Genomic DNA, 18,802 nt, shown 5'->3' with positions numbered 1-18,802 from the left:
GAAGGGCCCTGCCCTTTCTAGGGAATCGCCTCCCTGATGGTGCTGCGCCGCACCTGACTCTGTCACCCAGACACCAGCAAATGTGGACGGTCCCTAAGCGGGAGCAAAAGGCAAGCGGAGATCCGGGTACATCTGAAAAGGCAGGACTGCAGAGCGCCGAGCCACCGCGCACCCACACCCACACCTGACGAAGCCTTCACTGTGTGCTCCCCGGAGGAAGGGGGTATGATACACGCACCCCGGGGGAGCCCCTGTCTCGTGCCTGCACGCTGAGTCCCGGGCCCAGGCCCCTGCTTGGGGGATGCTCCAGCTGCAAGCACCCCAGCCCCCCCTCTGCTTCCTCACTGGTCACAGGCCCAGTCTGGAACCTTCATCTCAGCTGGGGCCTGGAGAGACCGCGTGTGAATGAGGGAATTCAAACCAGGATGGGGGTGATGGATAGCCTCCCAGGCTATTTGTATTTGAAAGAAGCCCCTCTCTCTCGGGGAAACGCAGCTCCAAAGACAGACTTCAGATGTTGGGGGGCAAGGAGCCAGGCCAGCTGCGCGGAGCTGTACTGCAGCCAAGTGACCGACTGTCTGCTCTCCGGCGGTCTTGCGGAGCTGCCACGGTCCCGCCTCTGCGGAGAGGGTTCCCGTTTCCCCCAGGCTCCCCGGAGAGGCCAGAGAGGAAGGGAGACCCCTTTGGGGGGACACTGCGTACTGAATATCGGGGCTTCCGGAGCGTCGTACTCGAGCCTGCAATGTGTGGCCATGCACGCTCTTTGAAGAGAGTTGTTCAAAAACCTCGAGGCCCCCAAGGACACTTTTCAGGGAGGAATCCTTTATCACACGTGTATTCCCCAGACCACGCCTCGGTGAACTGAGCCCTCGAACCTTCCCCCGTATCCCTTGCCATCTGCCTTCTTTACTTTTGTGTGCGATGCCCCTGGAATCGGAGCAACCCGGCATGCTGCGAAGCCCTTGGGTTCCTCACCAGCCGTGGGCCCTGTGGGAGCCCCATCCCACCCCCCAGGAGCCAAGGCCAAGGCTGCTCAATGGGCTGCCTCCCCTGTGCTGCCATTTCCACTGCCCCCCAGCCCCCCCCCCCCAAATGTGCTCCTTTCCAGGCCACTGTTTTCAGGGCTGAATCTTCTGTGGGCCAGAAAATGTTCTGTAAAAGGAAATGGGCCCACGAGCTCTGCTAGGACTTCCTCTATTCCTGGAGCCCCGAGGATAGAAGACGTCTTAATTCGTGTTGGAACGAAGAAAGGCTCAGTCTCATTACATTGGCATCAGTATTTATTAATATAAATATATTGCACCCAGAAACCCAACTTTAATGTCCCGTCTGAGTAAGCGTCCTTATTTTATTTCACATCTTTTTTTTTTTTTTTTTTAATTTTATTTATTTATGATAGTCACAGAGAGAGAAAGAGAGGCAGAGACATAGGCAGAGGGAGAAGCAGGCTCCATGCACCGGGAGCCCGATGTGGGATTCGATCCCAGGTCTCCAGGATCGCGCCCTGGGCCAAAGGCAGGCGCCAAACCGCTGCGCCACCCAGGGATCCCTATTTCATTTCAATTAATAAGGCTTCATGTACGGCATCATGAGACCAATTACACAGAGTACTCTTGACAGGCTCATTATTTTCTTGTCCCATCGCGGCCAGCGTAGGGAGACAAACCTGCTGTGGGATGCTCAGGCTGACAGGTGTCCCCTTCCCTTCCCAGGTCAAACCCTCACTACTATTCCTAAGGCCTCGGAGTTGCACATCATTTTAAGAAATTTCTTTAAGAAATTTAAGAAATTTTAAGATATGCGGACACTTCGGGGGGGTCACACCCATTGTCTCTGGAGTCAGAGTTTAACGACCAACAGCTGATTGCTTTTTCAAGGAAAAAGCTGGCAGCTCCAAAGCACTTTGACGAAGCCAGGGAGAAGAGAGAGCCTCCAGGTGATCCTGGCGCCTGCCTGGAGGAGAGGGCCTTGTGCGGCGGCTGATGTTTCTTGGAGCTGACGTGTCGGTTGCTGAGATTTCTTCGAGCTAAGTATGACGTTCCCACCACGCTCCGGATCCAAACCACCTTCGGAGAGTTCTGCTTTGCTCGGGGTGGCCAAAGACCACAAGCGCCACTCAGTTTTGAGGTTATGTAACCCCGGCATTCCAAAGCGTTCGGCCCCGGCTGCTGCAAGAACAGACAAGGCCTCTGTTGGAAGGTGGAAGCCCCAGACGGTGCTCAGTGTCAAAAAAAAAAAAAAAAAAAAAAAAAGTCAAATCATTTTCAACCAGAGAGGTTTGCTTGGCAAGCATTTCCCCCCGCCTCTGGAGGAGATTTTTGTTTACAGGATTCAACAATGAAAAAAAAAAAAAAACCCGCACACACAATTGTGCATTGTTCAGCTTGTGGCACAAAGGTCAGCTCTCGGCACCCAGTAGTTTTCCAATTCCTGATCCTTTTTGATCTTCTGCAGATTAGCGGATTCGGGGTTTTAGTTTAAGGCAGCAAGACGCAAAGAGGGAGGCGAGGGGCAGGAATCTGGTGCATTCCTATCCGACAGCAGTGTCTGTCCAGCTGAGGGGGGAAACCCTGCTTGTCCTAATCTAATGATTCTTTGTAGCTTTTAGGCCGCGGACCCTGCCGGTGACACTCAAGCCCGGTGATTTGGGGGCTCAAACCCTCTGTACAACAGGGGCGGTTTGTGGGGGTTCTGGAGCCAAAACCACATTGAAATGCTGTGGTTCTTGCAAGTCTTGTGTGAGGGACAGGGTCAGTTGGCCGTATGAGATTTAGAAACAGGGACTGTAGTGTTAGAATTTGGTTCAACATTTTAAATTTAAGTCTTTTTAAAAAAGATTTTATTTATTCATGAGAGACACACAGAGAGAGGCAGAGACATAGAGGGAGAAGCAGGCTCCATGCACCGGGAGCCCGACGTGGGACTCGATCTCGGGTCTCCAGGGTCACGCCCTGGGCCAAAGGCAGATGCTCAACCACTGAGCCACCGGTGTCTCTAAACTTTAATTTTTAAAAAGGTTTTATTTAAGAGACAGAGCATGAGAGAGAGAGAGGAGAGAGAGAGCGCACCTAAGCAGGAGGGAGGCGTGGAGGGAGAAGCAGGCTCCCCACTGAGCAGGGAGCCCGACGTGGGGCTCAATCCCAGGACCGTGTAGCACCTGCCTTCAGCCCAGGGCCTGATCTTGGAGACCCCGGATCGAGTCCCACATCGGGCTCCCTGCATGGAGCCTGCTTCTCCCTCTGCCTGTGTCTCTGCCTCTCTCTCTCCTCTGTGCCTTTCATGAATAAATAAATAAATAAATCTTAAAAAAAAACAAACAGATGAAGCAGTTGAGACCCAGAGGTGACAAGCCCAAGGTCACACCTCACAGCAGCATCTAGAACTTCCTTTCTACTGACTCTTCTACTTCGAGTTTATGAAGCCTTCCGCCACAAGATCCAACACCGGATTCCTTTCCGTTTACCTGTAGCGCTTTGGCCACAGCAAACCTGAGAGAAAGGGAGGGGAAGGGCAGTGGCGGGGACTTTGAGGACACCCTGACCAGAAGGCGGGAGCGCGTCAGACTCTTCATCAGAGTGTGTTCGAAAGCTAGATGTTACTGGTTGGAATAATTTTTCGCAAGTGGACATTTTATCTCTTAAGGCGACAAAGTCACGTACAACTTACTAGATGCGAGCGGGCATTTGCCTATTCTTTGATGCAACTCTGGAAGACCAGGTGTCCAGGCAGGAGATGCTGGCTTAGAACTTGCGGGGTCTCCCTCACACCTGTGATTGTTGGGCCCTAATGGAAAGGGGACAAACTGGCAGACCCCGCCTGTCCCCCCAGTCCCATACCTCTCAGCTCCTCTGCTCCCCGGAGGAATTTAATCCTAGCTGATATGACAGGGGACAGGCACAGGAAGGAGCCAGGTGGAGGGAGGGCTGAAGCCTCTGGAGCTGGTTCTGGAACCGTGACCATGCTGTCCCCAGAAAACTACTTCTCAATGGATTTCAGAGCCCTCGAGTTTTGTTTGAGAGAAAATCCCACTGGCATTGATGGATTTCTCCTCCTCTGACAGGTCACTGGAAAGGGTGTACGTGGAAAAGAATTAAATGATTCATTCCCAACGTGTGACAGGCTCAGGTCCTCCAGGCCCGATCCACTGCCTCCTGTGTGATGAGGTCATCTTGCCGGGGCACACAGAAGGTTCTGGGGGGAAGGGGCCCCTGATGCTGTGGCCATTCAGTGCATTCATTCCTCCCGGTGCTCAGGGGTAACAATGAACCTTCTCAGGGCTCCCCGGGCTCACTGGGGAGACCCAGCTGGTGTCCATGCCTTTCAATGGGACCCCCCTGAGGCAAACAATACATTTATTATAATGTCCTGGCCCCGAGAAGGGCCTGGGAACAGCCTGGAGTGGCCCGTAATTAAGTGCGTTTAATAATAAAGGCACAAACTTCTTAGGGATTCCAAGAAGTGAAAATAAACCCTCCTCATGTCTTCTCTGTCCTCTCCCCCTCCCCTGTCAGCTTCTCTTTTACAAATAAGTCAGGAGTTACATGATCTTTCTTTCTCCTTCCTTCCTTCCTTCCTTCCTTCCTTCCTTCCTTCCTTCCTTCCTTCCTTCCTTCCTTCCTTCCTTCCTTCCTTCCTTTCTTCCTTCCTTTTCTTTTCTTTTCTTTTCTTTTTTTTCTTTTTTCTTTCCTTTTCTTTCTTACAATTGCAAGGATGTCTGGCCGGTGGGGAAAGGAAAATTTAATTACGTGAGAACATTCTCCCCATGTTAAAAAAAAAATGGCTTCTGCTCACTCAGGTAGTTAGGGCACAGGTGAGATTTGTTAAAAGGCCATTCTCAGGGCACCTGGGTGGCTCAGTGGGTTAAGCACCTCCCTTTGGCTCAGGTCATGATCCTGGGGGATCTGGGATGGAGGCCTGCATCCGGCTCCTTGCTCCTTGCTCTGCAGGGAGATTGCTTCTCCCTCTCCCTCTGCTTGCCGCTCCCCCTGGTTGTGCTCTGTCAAATAAATAAATTTTGAAAAACCCATGCCATTCTCTACCCGACTCTTGGATTCTGGGCCCAAACATTTGGGGGCTGTGACCCTCTCGTGGAGGGGCACCCCGGGGGTTAAGCTGGCCCTGCGAAAGGCACTTCCTCAAGTTTGTGGCTGAGCCCAGGAAGGCCCGGTGAGAGGTGTCCCTCCAGCAGTGTTCCTGTCCCGGGTCCCCACACCTCCCTCCGAGCGGCAGAATGTGTGCAGGTGGTTTCTGAGAGGAAGGAAAGCTCCTCTTTCTTCCAGGGAGTGGAAGGAAGCTCTATGAACTGCGGTCAGGTTGCAAGAAGAGAGAGCAGCGAAGGCAAGGAGAGCTCGCCTGAGGTAAGAATAATGCACCAAGGGGGCCACCATGGCCCTGCCTGACCGGGGGTGTGGCCTGTTTTCTTGAGCTTCCTTAGGTCTCAGTTTCCTTACTTGTCAAGAAGGATGTTAAAAGGACAATGAATAGTCAAGAGTTCAGTATTGGGAAGTGACTTGCCTTCCTTGTCTGTAAAATGAGGTTAAAAAGTACCTGTTTTGCACACATCGTTGTGAGGACTGAACGGACCCACCCCTGAATGGACCCACTTAGCATCCCCGCTGCGTTCTAGGTCATCAGTGAACACTGGGCGGCTGCCCTTGTTATTATTACTACCGTTCCTAATGCTGGTACAGGGTTAAAGGGACTTACTGGGTTGCGATCGCATCACTGGATGATTCAGTACACAGAGCAAGCATCTGGCTGGAAAAACAAGACAAGTCGGCGAGCTCATGGGGCAGTCCCGACTGCACTGGAAATCTGATTGCTTTTATTTCTTTGACAGTTGTTAGGGGGTTAGGCTGGTGAAACAAACGGGTGTTTTCTTTCCTATGATTGATTAAAATGAAACGAATCTGTACAATTTCACTACATATGGACAAATAAGTTAATTATTATTAACAAGATTAGTTTTTCCAACCCATGTCAGGAAAGCACACATACATCGGTACTCCCCGCAATTCTGACTTTGCATCACCGGTGAAGAGGAAGTCCTTATGTGGTTGAACAGAGCCTGACTTTGGCTGTAGCGTTTGATTTTAAACAAAGTGACATTGAGCCCGTTGATAAATAAAGGTCAGCCGAAGAGCAGGTGGGGAATAAGGTGCACTTTGAAAGAAAAAAGAACAAATCTTGAAAAAAAGGGTGTTTTTGTTTGTTCGTTTTATAGCTAAAGACATCTCCAGTTACCATTCAACTCAAACAAACTGCCTTGCTTTCACTTTGCTTTAAGTAAAACCATAAGCGTTTGTTATTTCGAGCCTTACATTTTGGACACCAAAATACGTGACACTTGTGAGAAGTGCTGGACGAACAAGAAGACACAGGAAATTCAAGGCAAGACATCCTTTATCCTTCCACGCTGACAGCACAGAAATAGGACGGTCACTCTTCATTATTTAAAGTCTTTAAACAGTCGAGTGGGGAAGGAAGCAATGCAGGGATCTTTTGATTCCTTTTTAGCTTTGGCCAAGAAAATGGAATTATTGAAAAATAAGATCTGACCTTTTATAAAATACTGCTGCTGGGCGGCTTTTCAGTGGGTTTAATACTATAAAATCATTGTTTGCTGGGCGATGGAGGGTGGAGGAGAAAATAATGATTCCTGGTGGGGCAAGTTTACACAGACTTGTATCTCGATGGCAGAAAATGGTATGAGAATGACTCCTGTTCCCTCAGGTGACCAGATGTTCTTTTAAGGCAAAAGCAAGGAATTCTCTTTCCCTGAGCTTTCTGGGTACAAACCAAGCACCACAGTTCTCAAACCGTCTTCCATGAACCCTGACACCTTTTATAAAATGCAGGGCAACCCGTTTCCCTGTGAACCCCGTCAGTGGTGGTAGATTTCCATGCACAAGCTCCTCTCCCGCTGCTTTCCTCAATTCTGACTCCTGAAGCAAGCACAAGAAGAGCCAGAATGCCAGAATTATCCAGTCATTGCACAGGTTCACTTTACAGATGCCTTCCTGTCTTCACAGCATGCCTTACTCCCATCTTGTTTCAAATCCCAGGGTCATCAGGGGGGATGAAGGGCGCGTCTTAAACAGTGGACAACATGGTGGAGGTGAAGATCTGTTGTAAAATCTGAGGGATGTCCTTGGTATCCATGGCGACGAAAGAGCGGCCAGCTGGTAGAGTTCTCTGAAGCCTGCCAGGAGGGAGAGGGAAAGAAAATCACCATTGCAAATGGGGGCTCCCCTTCCACCTCCTGCCCTCTCACCAAGCAAACCTCGGCATCCAAATGGTTTCTCAGGAAAGGAAGTTTTTGCTTTCTAATACCTTGTCCCTGCCTGCAACCCAATGGGCTGTCACCAGGCAATGAAAGGCCTGGAAGGGCAACAGAACAGAGGCCTGCTGAGAGCAGTGAACCAAAAGAGAGGTCTTTTCAGTGAGAAAAATCAGTTAATTTGAAAAGAAGAAATTTCCTTCCTTTTATTACTGTCATTTCCTGGTATTCCCAAGGCAAAACAGAGCCCTAGGGAAGGATCTGGGATTAGCTCACCTGGGACCAGCACATGCATTGGCCTCACAGTGTACTTTTAGGTGTTTTTCCTGCCTTAGAAAACACGCCCCCAAGATGCTGCCCAGCCAAACCCCAGGTGGTTCTCTCTCTCTCTCTCTCTTTTATTTTTTTGCCTCACATCATACAACATGAAGGGGAATCTGACTTCGGCAGTTGCAGCTTGGATGATACTAAGGTTACATAGGCTTATGATAATTTTTTTAAATGGCAATTTATCATTTGGAACAAAGGGCCATTTTTGAAAGCAATCAAAGTACAAGACACAGTTCTATCCAAAAGAACGCCTCCTTTCACTGTGCCAACAAAGTTTGGTTTTGGAATGACATTTAATAAAAGTCAACCATCCTGTGTAGTATCATACATTTGGCATGCCTGGTAACCGACCAGCTAATTCTGCAACATATCTTTTGCCAGTGGATGTTGGACCATTTCCCTAGGAAACCACAAGGGTATTATTGTACTTTCTTAAGTATTCAAACAGGATCTGTTCACTAGAAAGACAAAATAGCTATTTCAGCTCAACTAGTATTTGTTGAACTTGCTGTCTGCTTAATACTGGGCTGGTCCTGAAGAAAATCTGAGTGGAAAAGGCATGGTTTGCATTCAAGGGCATGGAAGTTCTAGAAGGGGCTACAATACAAAACTGAGAAAAATCAGTCAGTTGTAATAAAGTGACTGCAACGACATGATAGTAAGGCAGTTCTTAATCTCCCTCTGTGGTCCTGCAGCGAGGTGAAGGGAATAGAAAAAGATGCCAAGCTGTTTGGACACTAAAACATTTCATAATCTAAACAGGACTCTATACCTCAGAGAGTGACAGGTAAAAGACAGGAATAACAGAAAGGTAGGTGGTCTGGGCAGGAATATTGTTTTGGGGGGATGGAGGAGATATACTTTCATTTGTGTTTTTTGCTTCATACAAATATTTCAAGCAGAGAAAAATCACAAGTTCTTTCTGTTTATAATTTGAAAAGATAAACGTTAGTGTGTTCGAGAAATCAAAGTGTTTCCAGAGCTCTCCTTTTAGTTCATCTACAATGGTATCTGTTATCTGGCCATAAACTTCTCTACTGAATATTCCACATGTTCAGTGTAGCATCTTACTATATATTCTGTTTTTCACGGTCTCCGCGTGCTTCACCTGCCTGTCTCCCCAGTGAGAAGAGATATATACACGTCTATATGTATGTGTATATAAATAATATATTTTATATATTATTTATATACACATACATAGCATCTTCTGCTAGGAAAATAGTAGATGTTTGCTACTATATTTATTTTTTAAAGATGTATTTATTTATTTATTTGAGAGAGAGAGAGAGAGGGAGGGAACTTGCCGAGGGAAAGGGAGAAGCAGCAGACTCCCCACTGAGCAGGGAGCCCCATGTGGGGCTCAGTCAATCTCAGGACCTTGAGGTCATGACCTGAGCCAAAGGCAGACACTTGACTAAGCCACCCAGGCGCCCTGATGTCTGCTACTTTGAATATGATTCAAATATGAACTGATTAGAACTGAACTTGAGACTTTGACATTAAGTTCAAAACATGTAAAATACTGTCTAGTTTATTAGTGGACAAATCAATTTGTTATTCTATTGTTGGTTTAAGTAGAGACTGAAAAATAATCAATTTAGAATTATCGCTCATCCAAACACAGAGTATTATATCCTCTCAAATCGACTACCAGCTCCTTGACTGTAGCAACTCGACTGCCTACCCTTCTATTTTCTCCCCCACTGCCCCTCGTGAAGCCAATCCCATGAAATGGCACGTGCTGGGCAGGTACTCAGGTGTCCCTATACCTGTCCTTTGCCGGATCCGGAGGGGATGCTTACCTGGTTGCTTGATCACCTAAAGAGCCAATGAAAATGGCAAAAGCATTTACTTGAGGGTTGCTTGTCAGGATTTGGGCAAACTTGGCAGGATGTATTCCGTATCGTGACAGGTTTGCATCACTTAAGACGATGACAAAGTACTCGTCAGCTTCTTCTTTGACTATTTCCTTGATGGCATGTTCTGTTCCCTCTAGCGTGTGGTCCCCACTCATGCAGAATTGAGCATGGGCATGCATGGTCTGGGGGTAAGAGATGTTGCACGGAAGCCATGGGTGAGAAACTTTTTAAACAAACATAATGATATTTCTATTGGCCATGAGAAAGCACAAATACCCATTACTGCCCTTGAATAATAAATCTCTAAGTAAGTTCTATTTAATTTGCACCTTAGAGCGACAACAGTACACAGTGATATTTATATGCGGTTAAGACTTTTGTTAGAAACAGGGAATGTTTCCAAACTCTCCCAGTTGGCACTTGCTCTTAAAACTCAAGCTGCCATTTAAAGTGGGAAAAATGTAAGAAAACATAAAACTTGGTATCACACACACACTCAGTGGGAGGCAAAACTCCAGGGTGGTCCCTGAGATTCCTGCCCCTGCTATGCACAGCCTGCATAATCCTCTCCTCTTAAATGTGGGCAAGTCCTGTGAACGCACATGGAAGAAAAATGAGGAATGGGTTCAATTTCTAATGAACAAAGTTGTAGCACTAAACACTGTACTTAGAACAAGGGGGGCAATTACCTTAAATGCACGGTGTGTGTGTATTTCTATTGTAGATCGAGGTATGTGAAAAATATCATTAGAAAATACTAAGTACTTAAAAGGGGTCATTCTTTTTCTTTTACTGAGATATGCAGGGACTGAGAAGACCTGTAGAGGATACAGGAGGGGACCCAGGCTGTAGAGTCCTGATAATAATATTATTCAGTATTATTAATAATAGTATTGCTCAGGGTAATGCTGAGTACCCTGGAAATAGGTAGGGAACAAAGTTTAAAATTTGTACCGTGGAGAAAAGGATTTTAGGCACAAGTGTTTTCTCCATTTAATGCTCGAATGTTTGGAACACAGTTCTGTATCTCCTGCTACCTCAGCGAATCTTTTCAGTGATCAGAAGATGTTTTACCTAATCCGGGGGAAGTTTTCACGATATAGAAGTGACTTAATTTACTTACCTTCAGGATTTCTAGTCTTTGCTTATTGTCCTTGGGGATTTTGTTAAGTGGAACTAGACCAATGTTGTAGCCATCTCCAGAGTGTCCAACGATGTCATACTATAGGCAAGAGAATCAGAGAGTTAGAGGCCTCCGTCCACTAAAGAATTGTCATCAGACCTATAAGCCTCCAACTCTTTGGTCTGCTACTGTACAGAAGTGCTCGACAGATGGCCGTGGAGAAGTACGGAGAGACGGATGTGTGTTTATCAACAAAGGCAGATACACTCCAGGTTCCTTTACTTCTGGTCCATCCTCTTATGATTTCTACCAGCAGGAGGTAGAAAGTATAATGAGGGCTTCAGGGGCTACCAAGAATTCCATTCTTAACTCTCAGAGAAGAGTTCAAAAAAAAAAAAAAAAAATCACACACACACACACACACACACACTGGTAGCCAGAATTCCAATGTGGCCCCCAAGACCCCAGCCCCTGCTATACACAGTCTGCATAATCCTCTCCCCTTAAGTGTGGGCAGGATCTGTGAATGTGATAGGATGTTACTTGTGATTATTTACATTATGTGGTAAAGGGGATCTTGCAGATGTAATTAAGGCTGCTAATCAATTGACTTTGAGTTAATTAAAAAGGGAGATTATCTGGGCGCGCCTAATTTAATCATAAAAACCCTATAAAGCAGAGAGTTCTTCTGTCTGGTAGCAGAAGGGAAGACTTGAAGTATGGGGGGCATGTGACATGTGGGAATTGTCTGTGGCTGGGATGGGGGGTTGGACTCTGGGGTAAGGCCCTGAGAGTGGCATCTAGGAGTGACCCTGGCTGACAGCCAGCAAGGAAACAGGGACTTCAATCCTACAATCACAATGACCTGAATTCTGCCAAAAATCCAAAGGGGCTTGACAGCAGAGCCTCTGGGTAGGAGCCCTGTCTGACTGACATCCTGGTTCCGGCCTTAGGAGATCCTGAGCAGAGAATGCAGCCGAGCCTTCCTAGACTCCCAAACTCCAGAACTAGGACCTAAGAAACGGGTATTGCTTTCAGGTGCTATGTTTGCAGCAATTTGTTACACAGCACAGATGCTTTTTAAAATCCTGAACACAAAAGTGAAAGGTGTTCACCATAGAAATTACAGAAAAACACAAAAAGGAAAGTAAGAATTATTCATATTCCCATTATTTAAAGATAACATCTGTTAATGTTTTGTTGTATAAGTTTTGAGGCTTTTATTTCCTCTCCATATATGTGTAAGAGGTTGCACATTCACACATATAGATGACATCTATATTTTGAATTTAGGAAATACCTTTTTAATTCTTTGTCTCACATCGTGAAAGGCTAGAGCTGAGAGTGGGGTGCAGCATTTTTGTGGAATTTGGAAAGAAGTTTGGGACCCACAGCAACTATAATTGGAGCAAGGTGGTTCTTAACTGTTGGGTTTGCTCCCAAATTCCCTTCTTCCCTCCTATCTCCCTCTAAGAATTTTCGTGATGCTCATGTGAAAGTTAGAACGGACTTTGGGGTATCTGGGCAATTAGGGCATCTGCAAAGAAAACTCTGAGTGTGGGCAAAAGATCTTTTGGAGTATCTGGAATATTACTGAGGAGCAAAATGCTTATGACTCACTGCTTTCTACTCACCAGCTGACCATCAGTCAACAGCTGTCTTTCGAACACACACCATGTGCAAAACATGACTCTAGGTGTCGTAGCGGAATGCAATAATTTCTTTTCATGTTTATTCCTTTTTAACTGGTGAGTTCTTTGAGGCCATATCTTATTCATCTTTGAATTTTAGTATCTGTGAGTGTGCCTGGTGTGTTTATTGCACAGATGCAATCTCGTTGGGGCAATAAGAAGCTTTCCTTTCCCATGTGGGCTACATTCTTTTACAAATAAGCTGTTTGGAAGCTGGAATGCATTTTTCCCCACCATGTGATAAATGGTGGTTAGCCCAAGCTAGCTGACAAAACACCCCATACTGTAACTGAAACCACTGTACTTGAAATGAAAAGAAGTAGAAAAATTTCACAGACTCAGAGATGTGGCTGTTCCCCCCGCCAGGAGCGAGACATGTCTGCCAAGGGCAAATGCATAGAGACGGAAGAGCAGAGGATCCCTTCGACTGAACCCTGGGGAGTATCCTCTTCGGTGGGTGGAAGGAGGACACAGAGTGGAGTGGAGAAGACAGAGGAGACAGCATTTGGTGAAGCGGGATAAGGGGACAGCCCTGGGGAATCTGTGTGCAGGGTCTCAGGGAGTGGTTGTGCAACTGTGCTGAATTACACTAACCCCAGCCATCCCAGAGGAGGGTGACTAGTGAGCCCGGGGCCTCAGAATTGACAGCAGCCTTTGTGGGGACAGTATTAGGGAAAAATTTGTGGGATCGGAAAGGAAAATGGAACTGCATCTACAGCGCGTGCTGGGAGAGAGGCGTCTGTGCATTCTGCAGGCGGCAGAGAGGGGGCAGTAGGGAAGGAGATTAGGGTCGCAGTCAGAGGGTCTAGTTTGGAGGAGGGAGGACACCTCTTTTCCTGAGATTTGAAAAAAGGCAGGAAGAATGGGAAAGGATAGAGAGAAGTGCATAATCAGAAGGGACAAGTAAACAAATGAAGATGTCTAAATATTTAAAATCTATAAACTAGGCCACAAATTGTTAAATAAGGTATATTCTGTTCTTCCTCTTTGATCAGTAAATATAGATTATAATGACCTGGAGAGCCAGGGGCCCTGGAAGTTCTGTGCAAGAACAGGGTGGCATGGGTGGCACCGGCCCCTTGCTCACACCCACACGCCATCATATCCCTCCACACAGCTGTCCCCGGGCCATACCTTAGACCTGGGTGTTCACACCATTGGCCAGTCTGCCCTGAGAAGATGGACCCAGAAAAGGGACCCACGTAGGTCCTGGAAGCAGGCTTGGGCTCATCTGAGGTTTCTCGGGGATCCCCGAAACCGGGAGCATCATCTAAAAATTGGCTCTAGGGGCACCTGGGTGGCTCAGTTGGTTAAGCATCTGCCTTGGGCTCAGGTCATAAATCTGGGGTCCTGGGACTGAGCCCCACGGCAGGCTCTCTGCTCAGCAGGGAGTCTGCTTCACCCTCTCCCTCTGCCTGCTGCTCCCCCTGCTTGTGCTCTCTCTGTCAAATAAATGAAATAGTAAAAAAAAAAAAAAAAAAAAAAAAAAAAAAAAAATTGGCTCTAACTTGGCATATCCGCCTTGGCCCCATAGCCTCTTCACTTCATTGGAGGGGCATGGTCAGAGGAGGGCCAGAGCAGGGGGTTGGGCAGGGGCTGGTGCATTACCTACGCTGGGTTTTAACGTCTATTTTTTATTAATACAAAAGATGATACAAAAGAATTGTGAGAGAAATTTACCAGTGCATTAAAAAAAAAGCTTGAGACCCAATGCTTCGTAAGGATGTAATAAATTCCATATGTGCAAAAAACATGCTATCAATCTGGTGGAAAAGGTCACAGAATTTGAACCCTCAAAGCTGTCCGGCTCTTGACAACGGCTATCTGCACCAAAGTGCTGGCTTCGGTGGATGCCTCGGGTGCCCCCCGAGCACTGGCACTGGCACGGATGTGGGGACAGCTTGCCTGGTCCCTCCACGGCAGCACGCTCCAGGCTCTATCAAGTCTGATTTGACAATGGTCACGGCAGGAACTGCTGGCAGCCAAGAATAAGGTTGTCCTGAGAACGTACCAGGCGGGCTGCCTTGGTTTACGGGCCTGGTGACCTAATCTGCTAAACAGGATCTTACACCTGAGGGGAGAAGGGCAATTTCTGGAAACAGAGGGAGGTCTCTCTGATGTGGCTGAGGCAAGGGGGCTGGGAATGTATTAGACTTCCTCCTCCCTATTAACTGGAAGTTAAAAGTCTTGCTAATCAGACGACCGTGGGTGAGGCTGCATGGATACATGTATTTGACCACGTGGTCTGCTCATAGGTTTGATGTTACCTGGTTGTTGTGAAGAAAAGAGTGGATTATGAAACAAATAGCAGTCAAATGAGCTGTTGGATGCTCTTTAAAAACATCAAAAACAGATAGTGGCTGATTAAATACTTCGGAAACCTCCTAGTAACTATCCCTCTATCATTTGCTTGACTGCGTGCTCTACCTACCTACCCACCCACCTACCATTTAATTATTTGCCCAGGAGTAGAAAGCATCCCATACTTTTTCACACAAGTGAGGTAAAAGACAGCTGAATTGCCAATCTCCCTTTCTTCCTCCCTCCTTTCTTCCCTTTCTTCTTCTTCTTTTTTTTTCCTCCCCTATTTTCCCCCTCCCTTTCTAATTATTTGTGGTAAGGAAAGTGCTATTTGCAGAAGGATCTGCCTTTGTGTCTCGGCAAAGGCCAAGAAGACACACCTCAGGGACAGGATGGGGCTTAGAAATGGTTTGCAGGCTCTGGTTCTCATTTTCCAGACAGGCTTGGGGATTATTCTGCGCCCAAAGTAAATAAAATGGTTGAGAGGAATCCAAAGTACGTCCAAATGTGGAACATTCCCTGGTGTGACTGTAGATCATTTTAAGCTTCCATTAAAAACAATACTTCTATGTCATAATTATCTAGTATCTGCCATCCAAGGACCCCAACACATTTTATAGACAGAAATTTGCTAATCCTCAAAACTGTCTGGGCTCAAGGAAAAAAAGTACACAAACGCATTCATGTCCATTCTCCAACAGTTGATCGTGCCATTCACCTGGTCTGGTTCCTGCTGTGACCACTGTCCAATCAGACTCGACAGGGTCTCAAGCTTGCTGCCGTGCAGGATCACAGAGTCATTAAATAAGAACCTTACTGTTGTTATCAAACCACCTAACATTTAGAGTGTAACTTTTTTTGAGTAGCCCAAAATTTATACCATCGTGATTTCTCCACTCCTCAAGGTCTCCCTTGGGTCCTTGTAGAGTCTTGCTTTTAGCATACACATAAATAATAGACCACAGTAGTAAGAACAGCCTCAATCACAGAAGGCTCATTTTAATACTTTTTTGGTTTAGAAGTTTGCTTAAATGCCCTTTTGCTTTATATTCTTCTGAAAAATCTCATTCATTTAAGGAAAGGTATTCAAATGAAAATAAATGTTAAGTTTTAGTCCAAGACACATTTATCAGCAAATAAGAAGGCTGGTTGGTGATATCTGGGCTGCAAAGAAATCTCAGCTTAGAACAAAGAGCTAATAGTGTTTTTTTTTTATTTTTTATTTTTATTTTATTTTATTTATTTATTTATTTATTTATTTATTTATTTATTTATTTATTTATTTAAAAAGATTTATTTATTCATGAGAGACACACAGAGAGAGAGGCAGAGACACAGGCAGAGGGAGAAGCAGGCTCCATGCAGGGAGCCCGACGTGGGATTCGATCCCGGGTCTCCAGGATCACGCCCCGGGCCAAAGGCAGGCGCTAAACCGCTGCGCCACCCAGGGATCCCTTTTTTTTTTTTTAATGAGTAAGATTTATGTTTAGATTTCTATAGGGAAGGATAATCATCTAACTTTAGGAAAGGCTATGCTTTATTACACAACCACATTATAGCTAGGTACGAGACAATCATTGGAGGCTATTTCTCAAGACTGATGACGTGTGAAATTCTTATCTCCTAGAAATCCAAGCACACCATTCTAAGATGGCACCATTGACAGAGGGCAGTAAAGGCTTAAAAGATGAACATGTGACTTAAAAGGTCAAGAGAGGTGCCAACAGAACCCTAATATTAGCCAATAAGCTATAGTAGCTGGCTAGCTAACCTTTCTTCATATCATAGAAATCAATATAAAAAGAAGGATCTGAAGGTCGATTCTAGACTTACCTCTCATATTAACAAGCTTTTTGACCCGGGGTAAGTCATTGAATGTTTCTTTTCTTTTTGTTTCGTTTCATTTCGTTTCTTTTTTTTTTTTTTTTTTAAGATTTTATTTATTTATTCATGAGAGACACAGAGAGAAAGAGAGAGGCAGAGATACAGGCAGAGGGAGAAGCAGGCTCCATCCAGGGAACCCGACGTGGGACTCGATCCTGGGTCTCCAGGATCACACCCTGGGCTGACGGCGGCGCTAAACCACTGAGCCACACGGGCTGCCCAAAAACCTGAACTTTTCTAAATCTTGTTTGTACCTTATAAATAATACTGGTTAGATGACCTCTAACATTATATGCTTATAAGTCACTCCACCTCTCTGACAAATAGGAATAATCTCTGTTTTATCTAACCTCACAGGGTCACTGAAAGTATAGGAAAGAAAGAAATACATGTAATGAATATAATGTCAGTGTTTGTATAGTTCTTCACAGTTTATAAACTGCTTCTATATATCTCATCTCATCTGGATTCTCTTCACAGTCTCTGGGGTGGGTATTCTTTACCTCATTTCACAAATGAAGAAGTGAATGCTTGGAGAGATGAACAGCCTTTCTTAAGGTCAGAGATCTAGTGCTAGCAGAGGTGGAAGTCGAACCCAGGTGCCCTGACTCTAAATCCAATGTCTTTACCATAGAGAAATAATCATTCCCTAACTGTTCCCCTCGCTATCCGGCCCTGCCCCAACCTCTTTGGTCAATACTTCCACAGCAACAATTGAGTCAATTCTGAATTCTTGCTTCACTTTGAATGGACCCAGAGAACTCTGTACACCCTTCTTTGTTCTTATCTCCATGTTGCAGTAAGAATTTACTCAAAGCCTAAGCCTGATAAGATGATTTCTAAATGTGTGAAATGTTCCTGAGGCATTGGGAAAAGGTTAATTACAGACACTGAGCTAAACTGTTGATAGAAGAAATTTTCTCAGCAGGTGCTAGTTTGTGAGTTATATCTTTCCACACCCTTCTGAGAATTAACCCAGCCTTTCTGACCAAGATATTTTTGAGAAAAGTTATGCCTATTATACCTCACTTGGATGATGAAGTGCTAAGGGAAGGAAAAGATAGAGTCTTTTATGTAAATGGTACATTTGGTCCTGAATCACAGCTTTGTAAAAATACTAATTGGGCAGAAATAAAATGGCTGCAAAAAAAACAAAAACAAAAACAAAAAACAAAACAAAACAAAACAACCAGGGATAAAACATCAACTAAGAAATAAAGGGCCCTGAAGTGGGAGTTAGAACTCCTGGCTTTTTCCAGTGTAGCTATGTGACCTTGAGCAGAGGACTTAACCTCTCTGGATTTGATTTTCTCATTTGTAAAGCAAAGAAGTTAGTGAAAACAATGGCCAAGGCCATTCCTGCTCCCAAGCTTCTGTGAAGATTCAAAGGTTCACTCTAGAAACAGAATGAAAAAGTTGACCTCACTTAGTCATAGGAAAATCTGTGCTTTGCTTTCTCTTGTCAAAGTCATCTAAATGTACCTGAGGACTGATGAAGCCTTTTCTAAAAAGAAAGTCCTCAGAGTCTATAAGAAAGAACAATCCAGTATTGGCTCTTGAATAGTGCTTTTTTTTTTTAACTCTTTAAAATGTTTTTGAGTGGTGGAAGTCTTTCTCCAAATGAAATATTGCACAAAAGCCCAGATTATGAAACATCATGCAAAACCAATATAAGTGGAATTGTTTTGGTTTAATTGGGGATGAAAGGGGAAGGTGTATAACTTCCTTTCCGCTCACCATTGCTCCCCGACACCCTTCGAGGGTTCCCTGTTAGGAAACCATGGCCTTAGAATATGATTTATTGTCCACAAAAACAATAAACTTGAGTACTTTTTTTCAAAGTCCAGTTTCTCAGTAACTAAATAAATCTGTTTTCTGGTGTCGCTACTTGAGTGCGCAGAGGAGAAACAGTCACCTAATTTTTGGTGATATGGAGTACTTTGAAGAAAAAAAACAAAGGCACTAAGAGCTTTTGAAAAGCAGGTCTACTCTAGGGTTACAGTGAAAACATTCCCAGGAGTTTGCAGAAATCACAAGGAACAAACTGGAATGAAGATAAAGGGAAAAAATGTTTCTGGACTTAAATACGATGGTTGACACAAATGTCACCATTCCTCTGTTCACTCTGGTGTTTAAGCGCTCTGTGAACATTAAAAATTTTGCTGATTATAAGATTGAAGGAGTTTATGATGATGATTAGCAAATAATGTTATTCCTGCCTTAAGAGACTGACTGTAAATGCTGTCCCAGAGAATAACTGAATGCAATTGGTAGACCAATTATGAGAAACTTTAAAAGCTCCAGATGGCTTTGAAATGTGTCCTGCCATTGC

At 45.3% G+C, this 18,802-nt stretch overlaps 1 protein-coding gene across 2 annotated transcripts in view; it reads right to left on the bottom strand.

The window, feature by feature from the left end:
- Nucleotides 1-1,550: 1,550 nt before the first annotated feature.
- The window catches only part of VWA8 (von Willebrand factor A domain containing 8), a 353,871-nt gene continuing 336,619 nt past the window's right edge, over nucleotides 1,551-18,802 (bottom strand). The window contains exons 43-46 of one of the 2 annotated variants that reach the window (XR_005376290.1): nucleotides 10,595-10,693; nucleotides 9,415-9,653; nucleotides 5,707-7,201; nucleotides 1,551-2,168 (exon numbers count right to left, since the gene is read on the bottom strand). Coding sequence is in view for 1 of the 2 variants with exons in the window: in XM_038569648.1 (XP_038425576.1) it covers nucleotides 7,093-7,201; nucleotides 9,415-9,653; nucleotides 10,595-10,693 (447 nt within the window). In the remaining variant the exon portion in view is untranslated. Of the gene's footprint in view, nucleotides 2,169-4,646; nucleotides 7,202-9,414; nucleotides 9,654-10,594; nucleotides 10,694-18,802 lie in introns of those variants that run through there. The other variant, XM_038569648.1, reaches the window with a different exon arrangement.

This window comes from Canis lupus, chromosome 22 (assembly GCF_011100685.1).
Source record: "Canis lupus familiaris isolate Mischka breed German Shepherd chromosome 22, alternate assembly UU_Cfam_GSD_1.0, whole genome shotgun sequence".
In the NCBI taxonomy this organism is placed as follows: Eukaryota; Metazoa; Chordata; class Mammalia; order Carnivora; family Canidae; genus Canis; species Canis lupus.
The sequence above is the reverse complement of the archived record's forward strand: the minus strand, read 5'-3'. Positions and strand labels throughout refer to the sequence as shown.